The sequence below is a fragment of the Oncorhynchus keta genome, chromosome 14, assembly GCF_023373465.1.
Source record: "Oncorhynchus keta strain PuntledgeMale-10-30-2019 chromosome 14, Oket_V2, whole genome shotgun sequence".
NCBI lineage: Eukaryota > Metazoa > Chordata > Actinopteri > Salmoniformes > Salmonidae > Oncorhynchus > Oncorhynchus keta.
This window is the reverse complement of record NC_068434.1, coordinates 23556298-23569149: the sequence shown is the minus strand read 5'-3', so window position 1 is coordinate 23569149 and position 12852 is coordinate 23556298. Positions and strand designations below refer to the sequence as shown.

General features: G+C 44.8%; 2 protein-coding genes across 5 annotated transcripts in view; both read left to right on the top strand.

Moving 5' to 3' along the window:
• LOC127907242 (UDP-glucuronosyltransferase 2A1-like) overlaps positions 1-12151 on the top strand; it is a 21181-nt gene extending 9030 nt beyond the window's left edge. For all 3 annotated transcript variants that reach the window (XM_052461369.1, XM_052461370.1, XM_052461371.1), the window contains exon 2: positions 9944-12151. In XM_052461369.1, the coding sequence (XP_052317329.1) occupies positions 9958-11541 (1584 nt within the window). In that variant the 5' untranslated portion in view covers positions 9944-9957 and the 3' untranslated portion in view covers positions 11542-12151. The remainder of the gene's footprint in view (positions 1-9943) is intronic.
• The window catches only part of LOC118393030 (UDP-glucuronosyltransferase 2A2-like), a 30001-nt gene that overhangs the window by 9030 nt on the left and 8119 nt on the right, over positions 1-12852 (top strand). The gene's annotated exons all lie outside the window — the stretch shown is intronic.

Here is a 12852-nt window from a genome sequence, read left to right as displayed (position 1 = left end):
GCTGGCGAATAGAAGCAAGCGTACCCGAACGCCGGGGTGGCCAGCTAACTTGGCAGAGTGAGCCCACTGAAGAACAGCCAGACGAGTAGAAACAGGAACGAAAAGAAGGTTACTAGGACAAGACGCGCGCGACGCAGTGTGAGTGAGTGCTTGCTTAACCTGTCTCTCAATTCCCCAGACAGTCAACCCGACAACACGCCCATCAGGAAGAATCCCTCGGGTCGGTAGAAGCCACAGAAGAACTAAAGAGACGGGATAAGGCATCAGGCTTGGTGTTCTTATTACCCGGGCGATAAGAAATCACGAACTCGAAACGAGCGAAAAACAACGCCCAACGAGCTTGACGTGCATTAAGTCGTTTGGCAGAACGGATGTACTCAAGGTTCTTATGGTCAGTCCAAACGACAAAAGGAACGGTCGCCCCCCAACCACTGTCGCCATTCGCCTAGGGCTAAGCGGATGGCGAGCAGTTCGCGGTTACCCACATCATAGTTGCGTTCCGATGGCGACAGGCGATGAGAAAATAAGCGCAAGGATGGACCTTATCGTCAGACTGGAAGCGCTGAGATAGAATGGCTCCCACGCCCACCTCAGAAGCGTCAACCTCGACAATGAATTGTTTAGTGACGTCAGGAGTAACAAGGATAGGAGCGGATGTAAAACGCTTCTTGAGGAGATCAAAAGCTCCCTGGGCGGAACCGGACCACTTAAAGCACGTCTTGACAGAAGTAAGAGCTGTGAGAGGGGCAGCAACTTGACCGAAATTACGAATGAAACGCCGATAGAAATTAGCGAAACCTAGAAAGCGCTGCAACTCGACACGTGACCTTGGAACGGGCCAATCACTGACAGCCTGGACCTTAGCGGGATCCATCTGAATGCCTTCAGCGGAAATAACAGAACCGAGAAATGTGACAGAGGAGACATGAAAGGCGCACTTCTCAGCCTTCACGTAGAGACAATTCTCTAAAAGGCGTTGGAGTACACGTCGAACGTGCTGAACATGAATCTCGAGTGACGGTGAAAAAATCAGGATATCGTCAAGGTAGACAAAAACAAAGATGTTCAGCATGTCTCTCAGTACATCATTAACTAATGCCTGAAAAACAGCTGGAGCATTAGCGAGACCGAACGGCAGAACCCGGTACTCAAAATGCCCTAACGGAGTGTTAAACGCCGTTTTCCACTCGTCCCCCTCTCTGATGCGCACGAGATGGTAAGCGTTACGAAGGTCCAACTTAGTAAAGAACCTGGCTCCCTGCAGAATTTCGAAGGCTGACGACATAAGGGGAAGCGGATAACGATTCTTAACCGTTATGTCATTCAGCCTCGATAATCCACGCAGGGGCGCAGAGTACCGTCCTTCTTCTTAACAAAAAAACCCCGCTCCGGCGGGAGAGGAAGAAGGCACCACGGTACCGGCGTCGAGAGAAACAGACAAATAATCCTCGAGAGCCTTACGTTCGGGAGCCGACAGAGAGTATAGTCTACCCCGAGGGGGAGTGGTCCCCGGAAGGAGATCAATACTACAATCATACGACCGGTGTGGAGGAAGGGAGTTGGCTCTGGACCGACTGAAGACCGTGCGCAGATCATGATATTCCTCCGGCACTCCTGTCAAATCACCAGGTTCCTCCTGAGAAGAGGGGACAGAAGAAACAGGAGGGATAGCAGACATTAAACACTTCACATGACAAGAAACGTTCCAGGATAGGATAGAATTACTAGACCAATTAATAGAAGGATTATGACATACTAGCCAGGGATGACCCAAAACAACAGGTGTAAAAGGTGAACGAAAAATCAAAAAAGAAATGGTCTCACTGTGGTTACCAGATACTGTGAGGGTTAAAGGTAGTGTCTCACATCTGATACTGGGGAGAAGACTACCATCTAAGGCGAACATGGGCGTGGGCTTCCCTAACTGTCTGAGAGGAATGTCATGTTTCCGAGCCCATGCTTCGTCCATAAAACAACCCTCAGCCCCAGAGTCTATCAAGGCACTGCAGGAAGCAGCCGAACCGGTCCAGCGTAAATGGACCGACAATGTAGTACAGGATCTAGATGGAGAGACCTGAGTAGTAGCGCTCACCAGTAGCCCTCCGCTTACTGATGAGCTCTGGCCTTTTACTGGACATGAACTGACAAAATGTCCAGCAGAACCGCAATAGAGGCAAAGGCGGTTGGTGATCCTCCGTTCCCTCTCCTTAGTCGAGATGCGAATACCTCCCAGCTGCATGGGCTCAGTCTCAGAGCCGGAGGGAGGCGATGGTTGAGATGCGGAGAGGGGGAACACCGTTAACGCGAGCTCTCTTCCACGAGCTCGGTGACGAAGATCTACCCGTCGTTCTATGCGGATGGCGAGTGCAATCAAAGAGTCCACGCTGGAAGGAACCTCCCGGGAGAGAATCTCATCTTTAACCTCAGCGTGGAGTCCCTCCAGAAAACGAGCGAGCAACGCCGGCTCGTTCCAGTCACTGGAGGCAGCAAGAGTGCGAAACTCTATAGAGTAATCCGTTATGGATCGATCACCTTGACATAGAGAAGCCAGGGCCCTGGAAGCCTCCTTACCAAAAACTGAACGATCAAAAACCCGTATCATCTCCTCTTTAAAGTTAAGATAATTGTTAGAACAATCAGCTCTTGCCTCCCAGATAGCTGTGCCCCACTCCCGAGCCCGACCAGTAAGGAGTGAAATGACGTAAGCAATCCGAGCTCTCTCTCCAGAGTATGTGTTGGGTTGGAGAGAGAACACAATATCACACTGGGTGAGAAAGGAGCGGCACTCAGTGGGCTGCCCAGAGTAACATGGCGGGTTATTAACCCTAGGTTCCGGAGACTCGGAAGACCAGGAAGTAGCTGGTGGCACGAGACGAAGACTCCGAAACTGTCCTGAGAGGTCGGAAACCTGGCCGGCCAGGGTCTCAACGGCATGACGAGTAGCAGACAATTCCTGCTCGTGTCTGCCGAGCATAGCTCCCTGGATCTCGACGGCAGTGTTGCGAGAATCCGTAGTCGCTGGGTCCATTCTTGGTCGGATCCTTCTGTTATGCAGGTGAATGAGGACCCAAAAGCGACTTAACAAAACAGAGTCTTTATTCCAGTATTTGACAAAAGTGATAATCCTGGAAATATCAAGGTGAAAACAAAACAGGAAAACTGAAATCCACTCGTCAGTAGAAAGGACTGACTGGAGACTCGAGCATAGACTGCAGGTTGCTTCGGGAAGGCACCGGCCGTAGCAGACCTAGACACCTGCTCACACGCAGCATCTGAAGACGGTAAAACACGACAGGGCGAGACAAGGACACAGAACTGCGAACATCATACAAGGATCCGACAAGGACAGAAGCGGAAAACAAGGGGAGAAATAGGGCTCTAATCAGAGGGCAAAAATAGGGGACAGGTGTGAAAAGAGTAAATGAGTGAGTTAGGAGAATGAGGAACAGCTGGGAGCAGGAACGGAACGATAGAGAGAAGAGAGGGAGGGGGAGAGAGAGGGATAGAAAAAGGGAACGAACCTAATAAGACCAGCAGGGGGAAACGAACAGAAGGGAAAGCAAAGAGACAAGACATGATAACCAATGATAAAACATGACACAGAAAGTATTCATACCCCTAACATTTTGTTGTTACAGTCTGAATTCAAAATTGATTAAATATATTTTCTTTCTCACCCATCTACACACACTACCCCATAATGACAAAATTAAAACATGTTTTTAGAAATTTTTACACATTTATTTAAAATAAAATAAAGAAATATACTATTTACATAGGTATTCACACCCCTGAGTGTGAATCACCTTTGGCAATGATTACAGCTGTGTCTTTCTGGGTAAGTCTCTAAGAGCTTTGCACACCTGGATTGTACAATATTTGCACATTATTCTTTTTTCAATTCTTTAAGCTCTTGGTTGTTGATCATTGCTAGACAGCCATTTTCAAGTCCCTTCCATGCAAGGCATTGGAAAACCTCCCTGGTCTTCGTGGTTGAATCTGTGTTTGAAATTCACTGCTCGACTAAGGGACCTTACAGATAATTGTGTGTGTGGGGTACAGAGATGACATAGTCATAAAAAATTATGTTAAACACTTATTGCACACAGAGTGAGTCTATACATCTTCTGATTTAACTTGTTATTATGCTAATCTTTACCCCTGAACTTATTTAGACAAAGGGGTTGAACACTTATTGACTTAAGACATTTCAGCTTAAAATGTTTTCTGAATTTGTAAAAATGTCTAAAAACATAATTCCACTTTGACATTACGGGGTATTGTGTGCAGGACAATGACACAAAATCTCAATTTAATTAATTTTAAATTCAGGCTGTAACGCAACAAAATCTGAAAAAAGTCAAGGGGTGTGAATACTTTCTGAAGGCACTGTACATGATTAACACATTACATTATTGATCAACACAGAAAATGTGTATTTTTCCACTAGCACTAGCACTAGAAATGACAACAACTACTTTATTGACTGAAAAAGTAATTTCTACAACTGTGATATGTGGTTGTCTCATCCAGCTATCTTAAAACCTATTTGGGATAGGGGGCAGCATTTTCACTTTTGGATGAATGGCGTCCCCAGAGTGAACTGCCTCCTACTCTGTCCCAGATGCGAATATACAGTATGCATATTATTATTAGCATTGAATAGAAAACACTCTGAAGTTTCTAACACTGTTTGAATGACGTCTGTGAGTATAACAGAACTCATATGGCAGGCAAAAACCTGAGAACCAGGAAGTGGGAAATCTGAGGGTGATATTAGTTATATTGCACTTCCAAAGGCTTACACTCGATGTCAACAGTATTTAGAACCTGTTTTGAGGATTCTACTCTGAAGGAGGGGCTCACAAGGGCTATTTGAGTGAGTGGTCCGGCAGAGTGCCACAGCCTCGGTCTGGCACGCTCGTGTGAAAGGTAGCTACGTTCCACTTCATTTGTACAGATAAAGAAACATTAATTAAGTTTTATGTTAAAAACTTCCTAAAGATTGATTCCATCCTTAGTTTGGCATGTTTCTACGGGCTGTAACGGAACTTTTTGAACTTTTCGTCCGACGTTCGGCACGACCTGAATGCGCTTTTGGATTTGTTTATCAAACGCCCTAAAAAAAGAAGATATTTGGACATCACTGATAGACATTATCAAACAAATCAAACATTTATGGTGGAACTGGGATTCCTGGGAGTGCATTCTGATGAAGATAATCAAAGGTAAGTGAATATTTAAAATGCTATTTCTGAGAAATGTTGACTACCCAATATGGGTATCTTTTTGGCTGCTTTGTTGTCTAAAGGCTGTACTCGGATTATTGCATGGTTTGCTTTCTGATACAGCGGTTGCATTAAGGAGAAGTTTATCTAAAGTTCCGTGTATAATAGTCGTATCTTTATCAATGTTAATTATGAGTATTTCTGTAAATTGATGTGGCTCTCTGCACAATCACCGCATGTTTTAGAACTACTGAACGTAACACGCCAATGTAAACTCAGATTTTTTTTATATAAATATGAACTTTATCAAACAAAACATACATGTATTGTGTAACATTAAGTTCTATGAGTGTTATCTGATGAAGATCATCAAAGGTTAGTGATTCATTTTATCTCTATTTCTGCTTTTTGTGACTCCTTTATTTGGCTGGAGAAATTGCTATTTTTCTGTGAGTTGGTGGTGACCAAACATAATCGTTTGTGGTGCTTTCGCTGTAAATCCTGTTTGAAATCAGACACCGTGGCTGGATGAATGAAAAATGTATCTTTAAAATGGTGTAAAATACTTGTATGTGTGACAGGTTAAAGGAAATATTCATAGCCTGTTATACATTAAAAAGTATTAGTAAGTTCATTGTATGTGAGGATCTTAAAACATCTCAGGTTAAAAAGATCATGCATTCAGTATTAGTTGATAGAGATTGAAAACATTCATATTTGTGTTAAAGTTCAAATCCGTCAAGAGTACAAAGGGTACGAATTGTGAGAGTAATGTGTAAACATTATATTGATTACTTTATTTTGTGGTGCCTAAAAATGTTAATCTGTGATCTACGAAATGCTCTTAATCTATGAGCCTGAGATCGATTGCTCTGTTCTCCACTCACATTCCTGGGGAAATCGCGGTCTTTTCTCATTGAACTAGTATCACTCTCATGATTATTTCTCCCCTGTTTTCAGGTACGTTATTGATGATAAAAAAGAGTAATTTAAATGTAATAACTCACTAACATGTTAAGAGTGTTTAAGGTGTGTCTTAGTAACATCTTGAGGAAGTTAGAGTTAAGTTTGCAGAGAGTAATATGAGCCCTGCTCGGTTGTAGTGAAGAATAGCATCGTACTGAGAGTAGCTGACATTTTATGTCGATTGTGAATGAGCATGCGTGTTGTTAATAAGATAAGTTGCTGTGTTATTTGTATAATGGTTTTTCTGTTGTTTTGTTATGTGTTACTTTTGTAAAATTATTGTACTAAAAGTTGAACTGAGAAAACAACACCGTATCACTCTCGTGATTATTTCTCCCCTGTTTTCAGGGGCGTAACATATGCTTGAGGAATTTTAATTATGAGATTTTTGTTGTTTTGAATTTGGCGCCCTGCACTTTCACTGGCTGTTGGGAGGGGGGGTTCCGCGAGTGGAATGCACTAATTGAATGCACGAATGCACTACTTGTAAGTCACTCTGAATAAGAGTGTCTGCTATGTGACTAAAATGTTAATGTAATTAAAACCTATTTATTAGGAAATAAGAGATGGACACATCGTGCACCACTCCCTAGCATTCTTCTCACCAATGTCCAGTCTCTTGACAACAAGGTTGATGAAATCCGAGCAAGGGTAGCATTCCAGAGGGACATCAGAGACTGTAACGTTCTTTGCCTCACGGAAACATGGCTCACTGGAGAGATGTTATCGGAGGCGGTGCAGCCAGCGGGTTTCTCCACGCATCGCGCCGACAGAAACAAACATCTTTCTGGTAAGAATAGGGGCAGGTGCGTATGCCTTATGGCTAAGGAGACGTGGTGTGATCAAAGAAACATAAAGAAACTCAAATCCTTCTGTTCACCTGATTTAGAATTCCTCACAATCAAATGTTGACTGCATTATCTACCAAGAGAATTCTCTTCGATTATGATCACATATTCCCCCCCAAGCAGACACATCGATGGCTCTGAACAAACTTTATTTGACTCTTTGCAAACTGGAATCCATACATCCTGAGGCTGCATTCATTGTAGCTGGGGATTTTAACAAGGCTAATCTGAAAACAAGACTCCCTAAATTGTATCAGCATATCGATTGTGCAACCAGGGCCGGAAAAACCTTGGATCATTGTTACTCTAACTTCCGCGACGCATATAAGGCCCTGCCCCGCCCTCCTTTCGGAAAAGCTGACCACGACTCCATTTGATTGATTTCTGCCTACAGACAGAAACTAAAACGGGAGGCTCCCACGCTGAGGTCTGTCCAACGCTGGTCCGACCAAGCTGATTCCACACTCCAAGACTGCTTCCATCACGTGGACTGGGATATGTTTCGTATTGCGTCAAAATACGCTGATTCGGTGTGCGAGTTCATTAGAACGTGCGTTGAAGATGTCGTTCCCATAGCAACGATTAAAACATTCCCTAACCAGAAACCGTGGATTGATGGCAGCATCCGCGTGAAACTGAAAGCGCGAACCACTGCTTTTAATCAGGGCAAGGTGACTGGTAACATGACCGAATACAAACAGTGCAGCTATTCTCTCCGCAAGGCTATCAAACAAGCTAAGCGTCAGTACAGAGACAAAGTAGAATCTCAATTCAACGGCTCAGACACAAGAGGTATGTGGCAGGGTCTACAGTCAATCATGGACTACAAGAAGAAAACCAGCCCAGTCACGGACCAGGATTTCTTGCTCCCAGGCAGACTAAATACATTTTTTGCCCACTTTGAGGACAATACAGTGCCACTGTGACGGCCAGCAACGAAAACATGCGGACTCTCCTTCACTGCAGCCGAGGTGAGTAAAACATTTAAACGTGTTAACCCTCGCAAGGCTGCAGGCCCAGACGGCATCCCCAGCCGCGCCCTCAGAGCATGCGCAGACCAGCTGGCCGGTGTGTTTACGGACATATTCAATCAATCCCAACCAGTCTGCTGTTCCCACATGCTTCAAGAGGGCCACCATTGTTCCTGTTCCCAAGAAAGCTAAGGTAACTGAGCTTAACGACTACCGCCCCGTAGCACTCACTTCCGTCATCATGAAGTGCTTTGAGAGACTAGTCAAGGACCATATCACCTCCACCCTACCTGACACCCTAGACCCACTCCAATTTGCTTACCGCCCAAATAGGTCCACAGACGATGCAATCTCAACCACACTGCACACTGCCCTAACCCATCTGGACAAGAGGAATACCTACGTGAGAATGCTGTTCATCGACTACAGCTCGGCATTCAACACCATAGTACCCTCCAAGCTCGTCATCAAGCTCGAGACCCTGGGTCTCGACCCCGCCCTGTGCAACTGGGTACTGGACTTCCTGACGGGCCGCCCCCAGGTGGTGAGGATAGGCAACAACATCTCCACCCCACTGATCCTCAACACTGGGGCCCCACAAGGGTGCGTTCTGAGCCCTCTCCTGTACTCCCTGTTCACCCACGACTGCGTGGCCACGCACGCCTCCAACTCAATCATCAAGTTTGCGGACGACACAACAGTGGTAGGCTTGATTACCAACAACGACTAGACGACCTACAGGGAGGAGGTGAGGGCCCTCGGAGTGTGGTGTCAGGAAAATAACCTCACACTCAACGTCAACAAAACTAAGGAGATGATTGTGGACTTCAGGAAACAGCAGAGGGAACACCCCCCTATCCACATCGATGGAACAGTAGTGGAGAGGGTAGTAAGTTTTAAGTTCCTCGGCATACACATCACAGACAAACTGAATTGGTCCACTCACACAGACAGCATCGTGAAGAAGGCGCAGCAGCGCCTCTTCAACCTCAGGAGGCTGAAGAAATTCGGCTTGTCACCAAAAGCACTCACAGACTTCTACAGATGCACAATCGAGAGCATCCTGGCGGGCTGTATCACCGCCTGGTACGGCAACTGCTCCGCCCACAACCGTAAGGCTCTCCAGAGGGTGGTGAGGTCTGCACAACGCATCACCGGGGGCAAACTACCTGCCCTCCAGGACAGCTACACCACCCGATGTTACAGGAAGGCCATAAAGATCATCAAGGACATCAACCACCCGAGCCACTGCCTGTTCACCCCGCTATCATCCAGAAGGCGAGGTCAGTACAGGTGCATCAAAGCTGGGACCGAGAGACTGAAAAACAGCTTCTATCTCAAGGCCATCAGACTGTTAAACAGCCACCACTAACATTGAGTGGCTGCTGCCAACACACTGACACTGACTCAACTTCAGCCACTTTAATAATGGGAATTCATGGGAAATGATGTAAAATATATCACTAGCCACTTTAAACAATGCTACCTAATATAATGTTTACATACCCTACATTATTCATCTCATATGCATATGAATATACTGTACTCTATATCATCTACTGCATCCTTATGTAATACATGTATCACTAGCCACTTTAACTATGCCACTTTGTTTACATACTCATCTCATATGTATATACTGTACTCGATACCATCTACTGTATCTTGCCTATGCTGCTCTGTACCATCACTCATTCATATATCTTTATGTACATATTCTTTATCCCCTTACACTGTGTATAAGACAGTAGTTTTGGAATTGTTAGTTAGATTACTTGTTGGTTATTACTGCATTGTCGGAACTAGAAGCACAAGCATTTCGCTACACTCGCATTAACATCTGCTAACCATGTGTATGTGACAAATACAATTGGATTTGATTTGATTTTCTCTGTAACTAGCTATTCTTCCTTTGTATCTTTTATCAAAGGATTCACCTAAGAGATGCATCAACCAGCCCTGGTCACGGTTGCTGTTCTGCTCTTCTCTCTCACCACTGTCTATGGGGGGAACGTGCTGGTCTTCCCATTGGAAGGAAGCCACTGGGTGAATATGAAAGTCCTCATCGAAGAGCTGCACTCCAGAGGCCATAGCATCACAGTGATTCGTCCAACCACCAACTGGTACATCAAGGAGAAATCCCCTCACTACTCGTGCATTACCATCCCAGTATCTGGTGGTGGAATTGTTGAGGAGGTCTTTAGTTTGTTTGTGACCAGAAAATTGCAGATCCAAAGGGAGGGTGGAAGTTTCTGGTCTCGTATGAGTCTGGAGCTTGAGGTGGCGAAGCAGATCTATGAGTTACACAAGGATTTGGTTGTAATGATGACTACGATATTCGAAGATGCCGAACTAATGCATTCGCTTCACGATGCAAACTATGACCTGGTTTTGACGGATCCTGCCATTGGTGGGGGCGTGTTTCTGGCTCACCGCATTGGTCTTCCTCTTGTCTTCAATGTCCGATGGACAGTCCTGGGCGAGGGTCACTTTACCATCGCCCCCTCGCCTCTCTCATATGTCCCATTGCCAGGAGCACTGTTGACAGACAAAATGACTTTTCAAGAGAGAGTCATAAATGTTCTGTTTTATCTTTTTACAAGGTTTCAATTTGCATACGTCATAGACCCTAACTACATTCCGTTCGTCCATCGTTACTTCGGCCCTGACGTTCACTACATGTCATTGTTCCAGGCAGCAGACATATGGCTCATGAGGAATGACTTTACCTTTGAGTTTCCACGGCCCACCATGCCAAACGTGGTCTACATGGGCGGTTTCCAGTGCAAGCCCTCGAAGCCGCTTCCTCAGGACATGGAGGACTTTGTCCAGAAGTCTGGGGACCATGGGGTCATCATGATGTCCCTGGGGACCTTGGTGGGACAACTTCCTGAGGACATCGCTGAGGACATCGCAGCTGCTTTCGCCAAACTGCCTCAGAGGATCGTCTGGAGGCACACTGGGAAGAGGCCCACCTCCGTGGGCAACAACACCTTACTAGTGGATTGGCTCCCCCAGAACGACCTCCTTGGACATCCCAAGACCCGAGCCTTTGTTGCCCACGGCGGAACCAATGGAGTCCAGGAGGCCATCTACCATGGTGTCCCTATTGTTGGCCTCCCGTTGGTCTTCGACCAGCATGATAACCTCAATAGGATGAGGGCTAAGGGAGTGGCTAAAATAGTGGACATCGCCACCGTAGACAGCGACATCTTCCTGGAGGCAGTGAAGGCTGTTCTCTATGAGCCGAACTACAGGGAGAACATGCAGAGGCTATCCAGGCTGCACAGGGACCAGCCCATGAAACCACTGGACCGCGCCATGTTCTGGATTGAGTTTGTCATGAGGAACAAAGGAGCGGCACATCTGAGGACAGAGTCCTATAAGATGTCCTGGTTCACCTACCACTCTGTTGACGTCGTAGCAACGCTACTGGCCATTGTGTTGCTCATAATGCTGGTTAGCACTTTAGCTGTAAGGTTTTTGTGGCATAAGGTGTTTTGTAGGAGGAAAGTGAAACATGAATGATATGAATAGGAATATTAATATATGAATATTAATATATGATCAAATTATCATTAATGAAATATTACAAATATTATTTGATGGTATCCTTCTTAACATCAATAAGAATGTCACACTCCTTAATGTGGGTATTTGAAACAATACAGTAGGTTACTTTTGGTAATATATCTTTGCATTCCATTTTTTAAATGTCACCCTCTGATAGAGGAAAATATGGTTGAAACTAATTATGTATACATTCCAATCAGAAACTGACTAGTCCAAATGCTATAATGTACTGTACATGTGAGTTTTCTCTCTTGCTCCCTTTCCCAATTGTATATAATGTAGTCAGGAGTTAGTAACAATGAAGGTCTGTTCCTTAGTTCATTCAGTTGTACAAATCTCCAGGTGGTGGGAACGGGCCATCTCCAGATTGTCGGGAATGTTGATTTATGCTGACTGGCCTTGACTTCGTGCTGATAACGCGAAGGCTCAAGAGCTAGAGGGGCCCTCTGTTTGTGAAATGGAACGTTTGGAAAACGCTGACGTCATTTTCAGTTTATAACCTGTGGAAATGTGTGTAAGCATTCAGTACTCTCTTGTAATAAACGCTGTTACTTTTGGCTTTTAAGACTGGTCTCAATCTACTTCATGCATAATTAATGAACTTACAATTCATTAATGAATTAGAAATGAGTGCGAATTGGTTTTGGCAATAAAACATAAAGGAATTTAGAATTCCTCTATCACCCTCACATTAAGTATTGTACTCCAAATTTGATATTACTGTATGTTGTAAATGTTGTACTACAGCACAACAATTCACTTGGGTTGAGAGAGAGAGAAAGAGAGGAGGTCTCTGATAGGTGACAAGAGCTGATAAAACTCCTGGATCTGATTACAAATAGTTATTACATTTGTATAACAAGGCCAAAGAGCCATGTGTATGACGTCCATGTGTGCATGTGGGTTTGTGTGTCCAGAGCATAGCCTCACCTCCCAGGGGATGTGTCCATGTGCTGTGGTACCAGCTGTGGTTTAGCAGTATGCTGCATCTCAATTTCAGCTCTTCCTTAAACTCACCTTGAAGTTTAGGAAAGGCAGAGGTAAGTAACGCATAGGTAGACAACGAGTTAAGGGAGTGAGACAAAGAACTGTAGGTAGGCTCGTAGGTAGGCTAAAGCTACGACAATTTTGTTATCTGATTTATAGAAACTGAAATCAAAATAACTTCAATAGAATGCAGGGTTGCTGCATGCAAATCACTTGAGTAAAAATATAAAATAATAAAAATCATAAATTATTAATACATTATTTAGCTCTATGAACCCG